General features: G+C 40.6%; 2 protein-coding genes across 16 annotated transcripts in view; one reads left to right on the top strand and one right to left on the bottom strand.

The window, feature by feature from the left end:
* The window catches only part of LOC106986807 (translation initiation factor IF-2-like), a 44,238-nt gene extending 27,950 nt beyond the window's left edge, over positions 1-16,288 (bottom strand). The window contains exons 1-3 of the mRNA XM_027077736.2: positions 16,280-16,288; positions 12,458-13,281; positions 1,545-1,616 (exon numbers count right to left, since the gene is read on the bottom strand). Coding sequence (XP_026933537.1) covers positions 1,545-1,616; positions 12,458-13,281; positions 16,280-16,288 — 905 coding nt within the window. The remainder of the gene's footprint in view (positions 1-1,544; positions 1,617-12,457; positions 13,282-16,279) is intronic.
* The window catches only part of ITSN2 (intersectin 2), a 147,316-nt gene continuing 142,868 nt past the window's right edge, over positions 12,398-16,845 (top strand). For 9 of the 15 annotated variants that reach the window (XR_008289646.1, XR_008289647.1, XR_008289648.1 and 6 more), the window contains exon 1: positions 12,807-12,946. The gene's annotated coding sequence lies outside the window, so the exon portion shown is untranslated. Of the gene's footprint in view, positions 12,595-12,806; positions 12,947-13,277; positions 13,403-16,845 lie in introns of those variants that run through there. The other 6 variants (XM_027033302.2, XM_053201173.1, XM_053201172.1 and 3 more) reach the window with 5 other exon arrangements.

The following is a 16,845-nucleotide window of genomic DNA, read 5'->3' on the forward strand; positions in this document are numbered from 1 at the left end:
TCAGAGTTTCATCCCAAGCAATTTGGAATTGGAACTGAAAGATCCAACCTTATTTTAGGTTGCTAGATCTATAATATTTGCACCTCAAAGAACTAGAAAAAGAAGACAACATGAAGCCCAAAGTTAGTAGAAAGTGGGAAATAACAAAGATCAGAGCAGAAATAAGTAGTAAAAAGACAATAGAAAAGGTAAATGAGGGGTGCTTGGGTGGCTCAGTTGGTTGAGCAGCTGACTCTTGCTTTCGGCTAAGGTCATGATCTCAGGGTTGTGGGATCAAGCCTTGCATCAAGCTCCATGCTGAGCATAGCGCCTGCTTAAAATTCTCTCTCTCTCTCCCTCACCCTCTCTCCCTCCCTCTCTCTCTCTCTCTGCCTATGCCCCCTTTCCCCCACTCACACTCTCTCTCTTTCTAAAATAAAAAATAATAAAATAAAGAAAAGGTAAATGAAACTAAGAGCTGGTTCTTTGGAAAGATAAATTGAAAAACCTTTAGCTACATTCACCAAGAAAAGAAGAGAGAACACTCAAATAAATAAAATTAGAATGAAATAAAATAAATGGAAGAGGAGACATTACAACTGATACCACAGAAATACAAAGGACATGAGACTACTCTCAACAGTTATGCCAACAAATTTGGCAACACGGAAGAAATGGAGAGGGGCACCTGGGTGGCTCAGTCGGTTGAAAGTCTGACTTTGGCTCAGGTCATGATCTTGCAGTTTGTGGGTTTGAGCCCCACATCAGGCTCGCTGCTGTCAATGTAGAGCCCGCTTTGGATCCTAAGTCCCCCTCACTCTGTCCTTGCCCTGCTTGAATTCTCTCTCTCTCTCTCAAAAAATAAACATTAAGAAACATTTTTTAAAAAGAAGAAATGGATAAATCTTAGAAACACAAAACCTACCAAAACTGAATCATGAAGGAATAGAAAATCTGAATAGATTGATTACTACTAGTAAGGAGATAGAATCAGTAGTTAAAAACCTCCCAACAAACTAAAGTTTAGGATCAGATGTCTTCACTGGTGAATTCTACTATACATTTAAAGAAGAATTAATCCTTCTCAAACTCTTCAAAAAAATATTAATAATAAGAGGAGGAAACATTTCCAAATTCATTTTCCAAGGCTGGTATTGCCTTGAAACTAAAACCAGAGAAGGACACCACAAGAAAAGAAAATTATAGCCCAATATTTTGAACACAGATGCAAAAAATCCTCAACAAAATACTAGCAAACCAAATTCAATAATAGATTAAAAGGATGACATACCATGATCAAGTGAGATTTATTCCAGAAAGCAGGGATGGCTCAACATTCACAAATCAATCAATATGATACACCACGATAGCAAAATGAAAGAGAAAAATCATATGATCATCTCAACAGATGTAGAAAAGCATTATACAAAATTCAACATTCATTTATGATAAAAACTCTCAACAAAGTGGGTATAGAGGGAATGTACGTCAACATAATAAAGGCTTTATGTGACAAGCCCACAGCAACATTGTCTACGGAACAAGACAAGGACGTTTACTCTCACGTTTGCTCAACATAACATTGGAAGTCCTGGTCAGAGCAATCACGTAAGAAGAAGAAATAAAAGGCATCCAAACTGGAAAGGAAGAAGTAAAACTGTCACTATTTGCAGATGACATATTATATCGGAAAACCTAAAGACTCCACCAAAAAACTTTTAGAGTAAATGGATTAGGTAAAGTTGCAGGATACAAAATCAATATACAAAAATCTGCTGTGTTTCTATATGCTAATGAGGAACTATCAGAAACAGACATTAAGAAAATGATCCTATTTACAATTGCATCAAAAATGAATTAAATACCTAGGAATAAACTTAACCAAGAAGGTCCCAAATATAAGTTCTCAGTGGAAAAAAATAATGAAAGCAAAATTCCTAAGTTTTATGTAAGCTTTATAACTAAAGCATCTGTTTGTGTTTTCTTATACTGAAAAAAAACAAAACAAAACTTAACCAAGAAGATGAAAGACCTACACTGAAGGAGACACAAATAAATGGAAATATATTCTATCCTCATGGATTGAAAGAATTAATATTGTTAAACAATCCATTCTACCCAAACCAATCTACAGATTCAATGCAATCTTTATCAAAATTCCAATGGCATTTTTCATAGAAATAAAACAAACAAACCTAAAATTTATATGGCACCACAAAATATTAAAAAACCCAAATAGCCAAAGCAACCTTGAGAAAGAACAAAGCTGGAGGCATCACAATGCCTGATTTCAAACTATACTACAAAGCTATAGTAATCAAAACAATATGGTACTGGCATAAAAACAGACCCATAGATCAATGGAACATAACAGAGAGCCCTGATATAAACCCACACATATATGGTCAATTAATTTAATGACAAAGGAGCCAAGAATATACAATGGGGAAAGGACAGCCTTTTCAGTCAGTGGTGCTGGGAAAACTGGACAGCCAAATGCAAAAGAATAAAACTGGATCGCTTTTTTACACCATACACAAAAATTAACATAAAATGGATTAAAGACCTGAATGTAAGACCTAAACTCTGAGAAGACAACATTGACAGTAAGCTCCTTGACATTGCTCTTGGTAATGATTTTTTTGGATTTGACACCAAAAGCAAAGGGAACAAAAGCAAAAATAAACAGGTGGGACTACATCAAACTAAAAAGCTTCTACATAGCAAAGGAAACCATCAACAAAATGAAAAGGCAACATAATGAATGGGAGGAAAAATTGCAAATTATGGATCTAACTAGGAGTTAATATCCAAAATATATGAATTATTCATATAACTCAATAGAAAAAAATCCAATTAGGGGCGCCTGGGTGGCTCGGTCGGTTAAGTGTCCGACTTCAGCTCAGGTCATGATCTCATGGTCCGTGGGTTCGAGCCCCACGTCGGGCTCTGTGCTGACCGCTCAGAGCCTGGAGCCTGTTTCAGATTCTGTGTCTCCCTCTCTCTGTGACCCTCCCCCGTTCATGCTCTGTCTCTCTCTGTCTCAAAAATAAATAAACGTTAAAAAAATTTTTTTTTTAAAAGAAAAAAATCAAATTAAAAAATGAACAGAGGATATGAACAGTCATTTTTCCAAAGACGACATACTGAGGGCCGACAGGTACATGAAAAGATGTTCAACACACCAATAATCAGGGAAATGCAAACCAATGAGACACCACCTCACATCTGTTAGAATGGGAATTATTAAGAAGAAATGACCAGTATTGGCAAGGACGTAGAGAAAAGGGAATCCTTGTGTATTGTTGGTGGAATGTAAACTGGTGCAGCCACTATGGAAAACAGAATGGAGGTTCCCCAAAAAATTAAAAATAGAACTGCCATATGATCCAGCATTTCTACTTCTGGGTATTTATTCATAGAAAATGAAAATGTTAACTCAAAAAGATATATCACCCCCATGTTCATTACAGCATAATTTATAATAGCCAAGATATAGGGGCACCTGGGTGCCTCAGTTGGTTAAGTGTCCAACTCTTGATATCCACTCAGGTCATGATCTCATCTTCGTGAGATCAAGGCCCACGTTGGGCTCTGTGCTCTCAGCGTGCAATCTGCTTGGGATTCTCTCCCCCTCTCTCTGCCCCTCCCCTGTTCACTGGAGCGCACATGTGCATGCTCCCTCACTCTCTCAAAATAAATATAAACATTTATAATAGCCAAGACATAGAAACAATCAAAGTGTCCATAAATGGGGGCACCTGGGTGGCTCAGTTGGTTAAGCGCCAACTTAGGCTCAGGTCATGATCTCACGGTCCATGGGTTGAAGCCCCGTGTCGGGCTCTGTGCTGACAGCTCAGGGCCTGGAGCCTGCTTTGGATTCTGTGTCTCCCTCTCTCTCTGCTCCTCCCCGACTCATGCTCTGTCTCTCTCTGTCTCTCAAAAATAAACATTAAAAAAAATTTTTTAAGTATCCATAAATGGATGAATAAATTTAAAAATGTGGTATAAATATGTTTATATACAATGGAATATTATTCATCTATAAAAAGAATGATATCTTGCCATTTGTGGCAACATGGATGGACCCTGAGGTCATTATGCTAAGTTAAATAAGTCAGACAGAGAAAGATAAATACCACTATGATCTCACTTATCTATGAAATCTTTTTTTAGATTTGCTTAGACAGTAAATCTTTGTTCTTATCACAAGAAAAAAAAATTGTAACTATGTGTGGTGACAGTTGCTAACAAGACTTATTGTGGTGATCATTTGGCAACACATGCAAATATCGAGTTTGTATGTGTTTGTATACAAGGTTATATGCCCATTATATCTCAATGTTTTAAAAGAATTTACTGTATATGAATTGGTAAAATTGGAATACCATAATATGTAAATGAACAGAGAATGTGAATAATTCACAGAAGAAAGATTACTTTTTTTTTTTAATTTTTTTAACGTTTATTTATTTTTGAGACAGAGAGAGAGAGAGAGCATGAACAGGGGAAGGTCAGAGAGAGAGGGAGGCACAGAATCCGAAACAGGCTCCAGGCTCTGAGCTGTCAGCACAGAGCCCGACGCAGGGCTCGAACTCACGGACTGCGAGATCATGACCTGAGCGGAAGGCAGACGCCCAACCGACTGAGCCACCCAGGCGCCCCGAAAGATTACTTTTTATTAATTCATAAAAGTATAAAAATGTTGACCATCAAGTTAGATCATAATGACCTAAGAAAAACAAGTTAAATTGAAAAATTATTTTTCCTCGTAATTACAATTTTTAAATGTAGATGAAATATCATTTTGAGGAGGGTGTAGTGGAACTGGTACACTCCTACGCTGATATGACGGTAAATTAATAATAGTCTTATAGAAACTATCAATAATTATTTTAATGCAGCAATTACAGTTCTGAGAATTAATTTTAACGATGAACGCCAAAAGAAGGAAAAATGGTACCTATGAAAACATTTATTGTGAAATGTTTTTTGTATACGTTTAGGTGTTTAGAAAGAAAATGTAATTTATAATAATGAAAAATTAAAATCAGCCAATACCAGGAGAATCATTAAGTAAATTACAGTACTTTAGTCAAGAGAAAGTATGCAGTTTCTAAAGATAAATGTGGAAAATACAGAAGATATGCTATCATGGAAAAGTATTTATGACTTTACCTTAAGTGAAGAAAAGCTGAAAATTATGCGATGAATCAGTCAAATAATAAGTATATTTTTAAATACACAAATCCTAGGAGGAAAATGAAAGAGGTTTGAGTTGTTGTTATGATGCAACTGCATTATTTAGAATCTACCTGTACTTCAAAACTATAGAATTATTAAAATAATGCTGTTTGGAAAATAAAAATAAAATGGAATAAAACCCCTTTTTTTCTCAAGAAAAAAGTGAATTTTAGAAAATAAAAACATTGCTGGATATGGGGAGGTTGGTCAACAACTTTCTTAAATACCAACACAATGCTGGCATTTTCCAGAACAGAGAATTGAAAACAAAGAGTTTTCAATTCTCTTGCAATTATTTTTTAGAACAAAATGAGAGATGGAGAGATGAATGGATGCAAAACATTTACACAAAGATTTTCACTAATTACTTCTTAATGAAAATAATAGGCAATCTCTTAAAGGTGACTTAGTCTGGAATCTATCTATCTACCTATTTATTTATTTATTTATTTATTTATTTATCTAAGAGAGGGAGAAAGCACATGTAAATGGGGGAGAGGGGCAGAGGAAAATAGAGGGAGAGAATCTCAAGCAGGCTCTGCACTCAGCACAGAGCCTGATGTGGTAGCTGGATTCCACAACCCTGGGATCATGACTTGAGCCAAAAGACACTCAACCAGCTGAGCCACCCACGCGCCCCTCGTCTGAAATCTTTTAAAAAAATTTCTCCTCCTACAAATGAGTGAATTGTAGGAAGCATTTCAAAGTGGGGTAAAAATTCTGTTGCTTCAAATGGACTGTCTATAACATTGGGCAGAAGCCAGGCACAGGTAGGTACATACTGTGTTTCACTTATGTAAAATCTAGGCATTGGCACATTTACAGTGTGTATACTTTACGATCTGCAAGTTATACCTCAATAAAGAAGAAAAAAAATGTTCTGTAGTCAGATCGTTTCACCGAATTGAAAATCAGACACAGACATTAAGATTTTATTTTCCTTCAGCTGTCTATTTGGAATGTAATGAAGCTCTTCTAAGTATTTTGAGTAATCTGACCTTACTAAATTACCTTGGGTCAATGTGGGTGGTCGCGAATGGCAAGATGTTCATTTAATTAACTGCTATGGCTCACACTGGCCAGACTGAGTGTACATCTTTAAGGCCACTGCTTCTACTCCTCTTCAAATGATCAGGTGGGATTCTCCTTAAAAAATATTTACATGAAAGACTCTTAAAGGAAAATAAGGAATAAGACCATCTAAGTCACACCCTCCAAATCCATGGCCAACACAGAGAAGAGGAGTGCACTGTGGCATGAATTCCTGACTGCAGTGGCAGGAATCACATGCTCCAGGAGCATGACACCATGTGTCTGACTGCACAGTGGAACCTGACCTACTATTTGCATCTTCATATTTTGGGGAACTGTTCTTCCAAGATAAATTACTTTGGAATTTCCTACTCATGTATATTTAATACAGAGAAACTGCTAATGCTGTAATACAGTGAGAGGAAGTATTGTAGGGTAGAAAGACCATGGTCTTGGTAGTTATAAAAATAAGGATTCAAATTCTAGCTCTTCCACTTTCTAAATATGTGATTGTGGAAAAATGATCCAATTTCTCTAAATGATAGTTTCTTCACCTGTGAAGTGCGGTTTATAATACCGGGCATGCACTGTTACCTTTTGTTAGAGACTATATTTGTATTTATATTTATATGTGCCAGGCACTCTAGGCAAGCAATGGTCGTGGTGGTTAAATGTTAGGAAAACTGGATAGTAGCCATTCTCATCACTTATGTCTGAATGACTTCATTCAAATGCTGTACTTTTTTTGACACTCAAGTTATGCTAAAAAGGCACAAACATCCACCTGTTGAGGAATGGCTTCTAAGGTTCAATTAATTTGCGAGCAAGTCTATTTTTGTGCTTCTTTGCCCTCCTATGTGATTCTACCGAATTAAACATTTTTAAACTATAGGTACTCGAAAAAGAACAAGGCCTATTTATTGGATACATGCAACACAAAGGGGAAAACAAAAGAAATGGCAAATAGCTCTAAGCACCCAATCCTAATCTCCATCTGAGTCCCAGTGCAGAGGTTCTTCTGGGTGGAGAATTCTGGTCATTCTGCCCTCGGGTGGATGAGAATGGCAACCAAGCTGAGGTTGCTGACACCATTTTGGGCAGTGATTTAATTGCCCTAATTTTTAGATGTTCATCTTGTTCTTGGGGTAAATCAAGACAGGGCAAGTTATAAGGGTATCATCTAAATGAACAAAATGTGGCCTCCCGTTTGCCAGGGATCTACCCTTGCACCACAGCAAATACAGAACTCCATCTCTCTCTCTCCTGTGAGTGGGGGTGGGGGCCAGTGTAGGGGCAGTTGTCTTTCTTGTATTTCATTGGCTCAAGATATTATCTTACTTAGAAAGAAGAAAATGGTAATTCTAGAAATAAAAATGTTTGTCCAGCTAGACTGGGCCACATAGTACAAAATGATCTGATCCACTGTAGGTTTTAAACAAAAACATTGTTGCTATCTGAACCCAGAATAGCATAGCCTGTTTCTCTATTTAAAAGGGAAAAAAGAAAAATCACAACAACTGGGCATGGGAAAACTACCCACACAAGACTGAGGCCTGATTTCACCTCTTTCCTTTCATACCAACCAAGGTTAGATGATCACAAACAGATCCTTACCCTGCTTCCCAGAATTGTTGTGAGGATTAAATGAAATAACAAAATTACTCCATCAAGTACAAAATGCCACATAAATACTAGTGAGGTTATTACAAGAAGGGAACTGGACTCGCTCCAGGTTTGTGCTGGAGACGGCAGCAATGAACTGAACAGACAGCTGGGCAAATGTGCCAGACAGGAAGCACGTCTGACTTCTGAATACAGGCTGGATTCCCTTTCCCTGAGCTACACCTGCCAGACTGGAAGCCCCTAGTGCTTCAGTCATGAATGGGCACGTCCTGTCCAGAGCTCTAGGGCCTTGCCCCAGTCTGGCCTTTGGCTCCACCCTGCTGTGCTGGCCCAGAGCCAAGTCTGGGCTGACTTCCCCCCTAATATGCCTGGTACTACCTCTTCCAGTACCATCAGGCCTTAAGCCAGCATCTCAAGTTTTGCATGACACAAGCGGCCCAATAATGAGAACACTCCTTCCTGCGTGCTCGGGAATTTCCCTTCCCTCCTCTTTCCCCTTAAATCATTCGTATTTCCGCTTCTTCCATATTTCTCATCTACGCCAGGGCTCCAAAATAGGATGCAGGAGGTTACCAAGCCGGTAACAGGGCAAAAGAACCAGTTTGGCCCATTAACCATGCCTCTGAATTGGGTCAGCTGCTTCCACTACTGCTAATTCCTTGCTAACTCCTTGTTTCCAGTAGCTAAAACATGATAGGTTCTCAATAACTATTTGTTGAATGAAAACAAATATCAAATTAATGAATCGGCAAATACATACCAGATGAAACCCTAGGCCTTTTCCAGGACCCTGACTTCCCATATCCCTGACCTGCTTTTCAACTGCTCTTATGGTCAAAATACTAGGGCAGCCTCAGCTTGGTTTCCCAGATTGACTTTGACTTTATGTTCTATATGCACAAAGAATGACTGTCAGCACATCTATTCTTTTGTGTGGGTTTTGAAAGAAAAAAGAGACTAAAAAAGAGACAAACCTCACTTTCCAGCTATTTCTCAGAAGAAATAGAATCATTCTGATAGAATGTGTGCGGGTATGTCTGTATCTGTGTGTGTGTGTGTGTGTGTGTGTTCAAGAGTAGTATAGAGACATTTTAAGGGTTTTTTTCCTACAGAATAAAAGAGACACCCTGGCTAAAAAGCTCAGTTGCTAACAATAGAGGCAGATTACTCCCACCAAAGACAGAAGGTAAAAGGGGCACAGCTTTAGATTCCCACTGCACAATGCTCCTATCTTCAGATGCCCTAACGATCAGGAAGGTAGAGCAGGTGTTTCTGGTGTTCAATAGTAGTTTAATACTGCTACATCTATATGAACCCAGATGATAGCAAACAATCAAATATACGTGTAATGCCAGAAGGAGATGAGAGAGAGAATGGGGCAGAAGAAAAGTATTTGAAGAAATAATGTCTGGGATGCCTGGGTGGCTCAGTCGGTTAAGTGCCCAACTCTGGATCAGGTCATGATCTCAAGGTTTGTGGGTTTGAGCCCCATGTTGGGCTGTGTGATGACAGCGCAGATTCTGTGAAGAGTCTGCTTCAGATTCTGTGTCTCTCTCTCTCTCTGCCCCTCCCCTGCTCATGCTCTCTTGCTTTCTCTCTCTCTCTCTCAAAAATAAATAAACATTAAAAAAAATTTAAAGAAATAATGTCTAAGATTTTTCCTAATTGATTAAAGACAGAAATTTGTAGATACAGGATTGTAAATGAATGCCACACAGAACAAGCAAACAAACAAAACACTGGTGCACATCAGGGTTAAGTTATTGAAAGTCAAAGATAAAGAGCAAACATTGAAAGCAGCAAGAGAAAATAGCATATTGCATAGAGGAGAAAATGATCTGATCAACACCTGACTTTCAGTGGAAACCAAGAAGCCCAGAAGAGAATGGAAAAACATCTTTAAAATGCTGAAAGAGAAAAAAACCCTGTCAATCTGGAATTCCATATTCAGGGGACATACAATTCTCATATGAAAGTAAAATAACATTTTTGGATAAAACAAAGAAGACTTGTACCCAACAGACCTGCGCTACAAGAAACAATAAGGGAAGTTTGGGGCACCTGGGTGGCTCAGTCAGTTAAACGTCTGACTTCGGCCCAGGTCATGATCTCACAGTTTGTGAGTTCAAGCCCCACATCAGCCTCTGTGCTGACAGCTCGGAGCCTGGAGCCTACTTCAGATTCTGTGTCTCCTCCTCTCTCTACCCCTCTCCTGCTCACGCTCTGTGTCTCTCAGTCTCTCAATAATAAATAAACATTAATTAAAAAAAAAAGAAAGAAACAATAAGGGAAGTTCTAAATTATTTATTTATTGCATTGTCTTGGAGATTTACTACTACTGGAGGCATTACATATGAGCTCTAGATTCTCATAGCCTTCCTACTCTATAGGATAGATAATTTATTTATCTCATGGGATGCTTAGACTCTGAAATTGCTTATGTTCTCTATTATAGCCTCTTCCCACCATTGTGGGTTTGTTCTGAGGGTAGACTGAGTAGGAATGGGGTTAAGGATGGAATCTAATTAATTAAAACAAAGAGAGATTGATAGAACATAGCATATATATGGTTGGGGTGGGAAGAATCAGTGCAGGTAAGGAAAACAGATTGAGATTAAATGCTCCCATGGTAAAAGCTAGATTACCAGGAATAGACCCAAGAATCTATCCTAAATTGTGGAAGAAGTTGGGGAAGAAAAATATACCTAGTCCCCTTCTTGACCTCTCAGCCTTCTCATACTATAGTAATTCCTAATCTTCTTTAGATTTAACAGGTATGCCTATATGTCTAAGGTAGGACTTAGTTCCTTCAAGTATCTGATCACCCATTAGGCTGCAGGTAAACAAGAGTGGTGGGATCTGGGAAATACCAAGGAGAGAAATTACAGATACAGTTCCAAGGTATGATCTGTGAGCAGAAGAGGATGTCAAAGAAGTAGGATGGTGGATATGTCACCTATGTAAATCATAAATACTGAATGAGTAGGATAGGATGGACAAATTGGCTTCAAGATTCCTTACGGAACCCTGAGATATAATGTTTTAGCAGTCGGGATACTACAGGTTCCCAGTTGTATACAGGACACCAATTTCCATGACAGGTTGCTAAATTTTTTACTTATTTTAGGGAGATGTTGAAATATTTTTTATTTGTTTATAAATATTCCTTTTTACAAACTTCATTTTTATCCAGCCATGGATTCAGCACCTCCTTCAGAAAGAAAAAGGACTCGGTGAATTTCCCCAGGTCCAGAACCCAGAAAACACAAATGGCATTGACCAAATGGTGGGAGGGATATAGAGACTGGCTATCTGCCTATCAAGAATTAAAAAAAAAAAAAACAGGTTTCACACTAGGCCAAGTCTCTGGAGCATTATGTTGAGAAGGGTTCAGAGGTTTAGACCCTTAAATATGGGCTCTGAAAGGGAGTACCACAATTAATTGGTGAGGTCTGCCATGAGAATGAGACCATATGCTCAAGAGTGTTGTCCTTAGCTTGGGTGGCTTATTTGCAGATTGACTGGTCCCCAGTAGATAAGAGACTTCCTGGACTAACACAAAGGAGTCAGGTCTCACTATGTCACTGAAGCACAGGACCTGTCTGTCAGGTCTTGGTCAGGTCCTAATCCGAAGAGTTAGGAAAAACACCGAGTGTGAGAGCGGGAAAAGCCTGTTTATCATCACTGATGTTTGCTAAGTCCCTCACATGGGTTGGTTGGCCAGATAGGCCTAAGCTTTGGAGCCATCCCTCTCAGGCCAGCCTTGCCATCTTCACCTGCCCTAACAGGTAAGTAATGAAGCCATGGGATCATTTGATCTGCACAAATTTCTCCTTTATCTGCTTAAGTCCTGGGGTGGGGCGGGGGATATGAGTTTTGTATCTGGGACCAGCCCCACTCTGCCTCAAAAAGCCAAGAGAATTATTGGGTCTTGTAACCCCATTTTGTTACACCCATAGGAACAGTGACTCCTCCTCTAACCCCAGCTAACAGAAACCCTTTCTCTTGAAAGAATGCTGTGTTAAGGGCAAAGGTATATGGTAGTAACTTGAAGTCTGGTGTTTTGTGGGGAGACCAGGGACCAGAAGGGTTGAGAAAAAGGTGATAATCTGATCTTCAGTTGTCAGGCAACTATAGCGTGGGGAAGAATGTTCAGACCTGCAGGTAGTGGAGTTTGGGCAGAGATGAACGTCTTCTTACTGCTTATGAGAGTATACGGGGTAGTTGCTCTCCCAAGTGGAGGCAGGTGGGGAGGTCCCTCCCTACCTTGTCGGCCTTTGTCATGTGTTACAGAGAAGTGAGGAATGCTGAATGGATGACCATTGGGTATGGTCAGTTCTTCTGCGGGCTGTAACAGACCCATAAACAAGAGCAGGAACAGCCTCCTTCTCCTGCCCCAGATTCCCATTCTAGGAGAATCCCAGCTCAGATCAGCGCATTAAGCCGAGAGAGGGAGAAGACGCCGGAGAGCACCCCATGTGGGGTGCAACAGGCATGTGTCAGACTCGGCTAGGCCTTCCCTGAAACCCTGGGGGTTCTGCAGAGGCAGGAAACGCACCACCCAACCTCAACATGTCACCTCGGGGAGGAGGAGCCAGGTGGGCCGTCGCTGGTCCAGGAAGGGCTGCCGGGTCCCGGGGCTTCGGGGCCTCCCCGAGGGGAGAGCGGAACTCTGGCACCAGGCCCGCGGGGTTCGGTGCCCCGGGACTCTTGGGGGTGAGGAGCCGCGCGCGGGCCAACTTCGGGTTCCCGACGGTGGGGGAGTCGGTGCCGGCCGCGGGCTGGCGGGCGGGCCGTCAGCCGCCCGGCCCGTCGCCTACCTCCCCGCCCCCCGGCTTCCTGCGGAGGCCGCGGCCGCCATGTTGTTGTGGGGCTGAGGCGGCGCCGCGAAGCCCGAGCGGCCGTGACACGCTGCGCAACAGGTTCGCTGTCGGCGGCCTGGCGACGAACCGGGCGGCTGCGGCGACTGCCGAGCAGGGTCTCCCGGCGTCCGCTCGCTCCCGCGCTGCGGGTGCCGAGGGGCACGGGGTCGCGCTGTGACGTACGGGAGGCGCGGCGGGGGCGCCAGGTGGGTGAAGCGACTGGCCGGGGCTGCGGCAGGGCGCGGGGCAGGTGCGGGCGCCACCGCGCTCGCCGCGGGGAGGCTCGGCGGGCCGGGCCGGAAGGCGGTTGCGCGCCCCCGCCGCCGCGGACGGGCCCTTGGGAGCCCGAGCTAGGCCCCTGGCGGGCTTGGCGGCGCCGGGCGGAAACCTCCGGTCCCGGTTCCTGCCCCAGCGGCGGGGCCAGGGCGGACGCCGAGGGGCCGGGGCTGGGCCGCCCCTTCCCATGCGGCCGAACCCCGGCCCCCAGCCTCTCCTGGCAGGTGCGGACGCCGCTCAGGGCCGGGGGTGGCGTGGCCCCTCGCTTTCAGGGTGCCGGCAGAAGGGGGCCCTTAGGGGCACCCTAAGGGAGCACCCCCCCCTTCCCCCCCCCCCCCCCCCCGCAGAATTGGCTTTTCTTGGTAATGGCTGGTTCGGAATGTCAGGTGAGCCGCATCCCGGTGCGTCAAAGTAGTCCGAGTCACGAGAGGCCAGTGGGCGGATGCTCGGCGTTCACCGCTCGCGTTAAACCAAAGTTGGGGAATGTTACAATTTGACTTTAGCGTTATTGATTTCCAGGGTATACAAAAGCGCGGAGAGATGTAATCTCTCAGGCCATCGTAGTTTATTCCTAATTATTGTTGTTGTGTTGTTGTTTTTAAAGATGCCTGCCTGTGCTTAGTGAATGTGTAAACCCAGGCGGAAACTGCAGATGGCTTTGCATTCTTTAAAAAGATGCTGTATTTGGGTGATTAATCATGCGCTTTGTCGTTGAATGATTGCCGATGGCAAGTATGCTTCATTTGAGACTTGAATTAATTATGAATTAGGAATATGTTTGATAGAGCCAACCAGTTTATTTTAGGAATTAAGGGTTACACAAACATGATTGCTTTCTTAAATGCTCTAGTTTGTTTTTTACTAGTGTTTACTTGCTTACCCAGAGATAGGCGAAGTGTGACTTGAAATTTTGTGTTGTTTTAGTCAGCTTAATTTAGGTGGCATAGACTCTGTAGGTTAAGCTTCTTAAGCCTCTTAAGAAAATTGCCTCTTTCCCTCTGCTTGTTTGCTATATTGTTAATCAGTGATAAAACCTAAACGCAGTCTATAAACATCACCTAAAACCTTTACGTGAATTGATAATAATATCCCTCAAATTTTAAAGATAGTAGCAACTCTGTTCTGCATATCTTTAGGTTTCTTTGGCTGTGCCTATGATTCTCTAGTAATATCTCTCTCCTGTCCAGCTTTATTGAAATATGATTGACATATATCCCTTGTAATTTCAAAAGTGTAGAAGGTGCAAGTTGTTTTTAAAAGCTTAATTTAAGAACAAGCAATTTTGTATTTTTGGAAGGCATGGGAAAATGTGCATTATTGCTATTGTAATATTAATGAGCAGCAGAAGAGCTTGCATTTTTTAATGCTTTAATACATTTATTCCCTCCACTCACCTTTATAGTGAAAGGTAGAATTGTCTGACAAAACTTGACCTGTACTGAATTATTGAGCAGGGAGGTACTATTATTAGTTCAACAGATCTCAAGGCTAAAATCCTAGTCTCTTCTGAATATGAGGAAATGTGTTAGGCATGTTCTGGGATTGCAATTATAGTTATAAAAAATTGCATTTTTGCAAAAATAGAGTAGTATAAGGAACCTCTATACACCTATCACCCACACAGGAGCTTTCAGGATTTTCTTTATCCATCTCTTTTTCTTTCATACCTTAATTTTTGTTGTTGTTGTTGTTGTTATTTCATCCTACATACTTAAACACATCTTTTTTTTTTTTTAAAAAGTGGAAGTTTTTTTCCATAACCTTAAGATTTCTATTTTTAATGTGTCTTTAATATCAAGTTTCACAAATTTCCATCCTTCTAGAAAGACAAAAAGAACATTTATTGGTCATCTCCTTCAACTACTTTCCTCAGTATTAAAATATATTTACTGCGGTTATCATTAATTGAACACTTATTACTACTAGGCCCTGTGCTGTTTTGCATAATCAGTTAAAGCATAATCAACAAAGATCCTATGAGTAGTTACTTTTTCTCCTATCAAGTAGATAGGTGAAATGCTAACCTGGAGGTTAACTGACCACCCTTAGTCTCTGAGTTAGTAAGTACAAGAGCCAGGTTTCAAACCAAGACCTTTTAACTTCAGCCCCCGTGCCTTTATCACTCCTCTTGATTCAGAAATTAAAAAATAAAAAAAAAAGTCATTTGGGCACTCAGTAAATATTTGTTGAGTAAATGAATGAAAGTACATGTTAATCCACTGGTAAGTAACTAGCATTTGTATGTACTATATTTACTTGTAAAGCAATTTGTGAACAAGTTCCAGAAATGATTCAGAATAAACTAATTATGTTACTAAATTATATCACTAAAACTTGTATTACTAAAAATGTGGTATATTTATAACAGTGCATTGGTTTTTGGTTTTTTGGGGGTTTTTTTTGGTATGCTGATTTTTTCAATACCTTATTTATGGAAAAATTTGTGGAACAACTGTTTTTAAAGAAAGACTAAGAAAAGGCAGGCTTTTTTTTTTTTTTGGCGTATTAGTTGTTAAAGTCAGGATTCCACGTGTGAAGTAGGAAAATAAGAATGTTTAGAATATGTAAACGAGTAGATCTAAAGATGAAGGTGCATCAGAAATGCTGTTGTTTTTTTCTTGAGTTCATTTTTTGCTTTGTATCCTCCTGTAACTATTGAACATAGTCACTGATGTTAAAGTCCTGTTGGGTAGATGTAGATGGTGCATATTTGTAGGTATTCTTTGAAAAGGGGGAACTGAACTGGTTTTAAAGGATCTTAAGGCAGAGAGGAAGTGGGGGAGGAGAGGAGGAAACTGAGCAGAAATAGGGCAGTGAATACATCACGAAATAAGGTATTTATACAACTGTAAGAGGGCAGCATATTTCATTTGCAAATAGTATTATTTTAAGAGAGTCACTTGAAAAATCATTTCACAGCTATATCAGGACACTGAATGATTTAGTTACTTGGGAAGCTATTCAGCAGTAGTTATGGGAGACATTTAGGAGATCTATTACCAGACAGTAGACATTTAACTTATTTGATTTAAGCAACTCTTCTATGTTTTCTAGATTAGTTTCTTCACTAATGCATATTCATTTTAGAAAAAGTATATGTGGTTAATAAAAATTACATTTATTTTCATTTTAACTATAGTAGATAAGATATAGGCTTTCAAGATGAAACCTCCTGCTCCTAACTCCCAACATGAAATACCTGTATGGTCTTGAGCAACTGATTTTAATTCTCTAAGCTTCTGTTTCTCATTTACAAAACGTACCTGTCTCATAGTGGTATTGTATGTAATAGAAAGTATTTAGCACAGTGACTAATTAGTATGGGTGCTCAATAAACATTACCATTATTCCAACTAGCTTCAGTGAGAAATTTCAAACTAGCTTAATCCTTTTTTTGTTTCTTTTTTGGTCTTTTTACCTAAATGACTGGAAAAGAAATTCCCTTTTTTGCACCTTAATTTTTAATCTTATCATCAAAACAATCCATGTAAGAAGTCTGGAAAACAGAGGAACTGACCCACAATCTTATCTCCCCCTAAAGAATCTGCCTCCCCCGCCCCCCTTAAATTAGGGGTGGTGGGATGTAGCCTGAAGGAGGAAAGTGTCTGTATCTGCAAAAGAGACTACTGCTTTGGATTATCACTTCAAGTCTTTGAATCCAGGTGGTTAAACAACTTATGCTTTTCAGTGTGAGGAGCACTTGACTAGTATGAGGTTGACAATGGGAAAGAATAGTCAAGAATGGTGGGCAGTTGGGGTGCCTTTGTGACTCCATAGGTTAAGCGTCCGACTTTGGCTCAGGTTATGATCTCAATGGTTTGTGGGTTCA

The sequence above is a fragment of the Acinonyx jubatus genome, chromosome A3 (assembly GCF_027475565.1).
Source record: "Acinonyx jubatus isolate Ajub_Pintada_27869175 chromosome A3, VMU_Ajub_asm_v1.0, whole genome shotgun sequence".
Lineage (NCBI taxonomy): Eukaryota > Metazoa > Chordata > Mammalia > Carnivora > Felidae > Acinonyx > Acinonyx jubatus.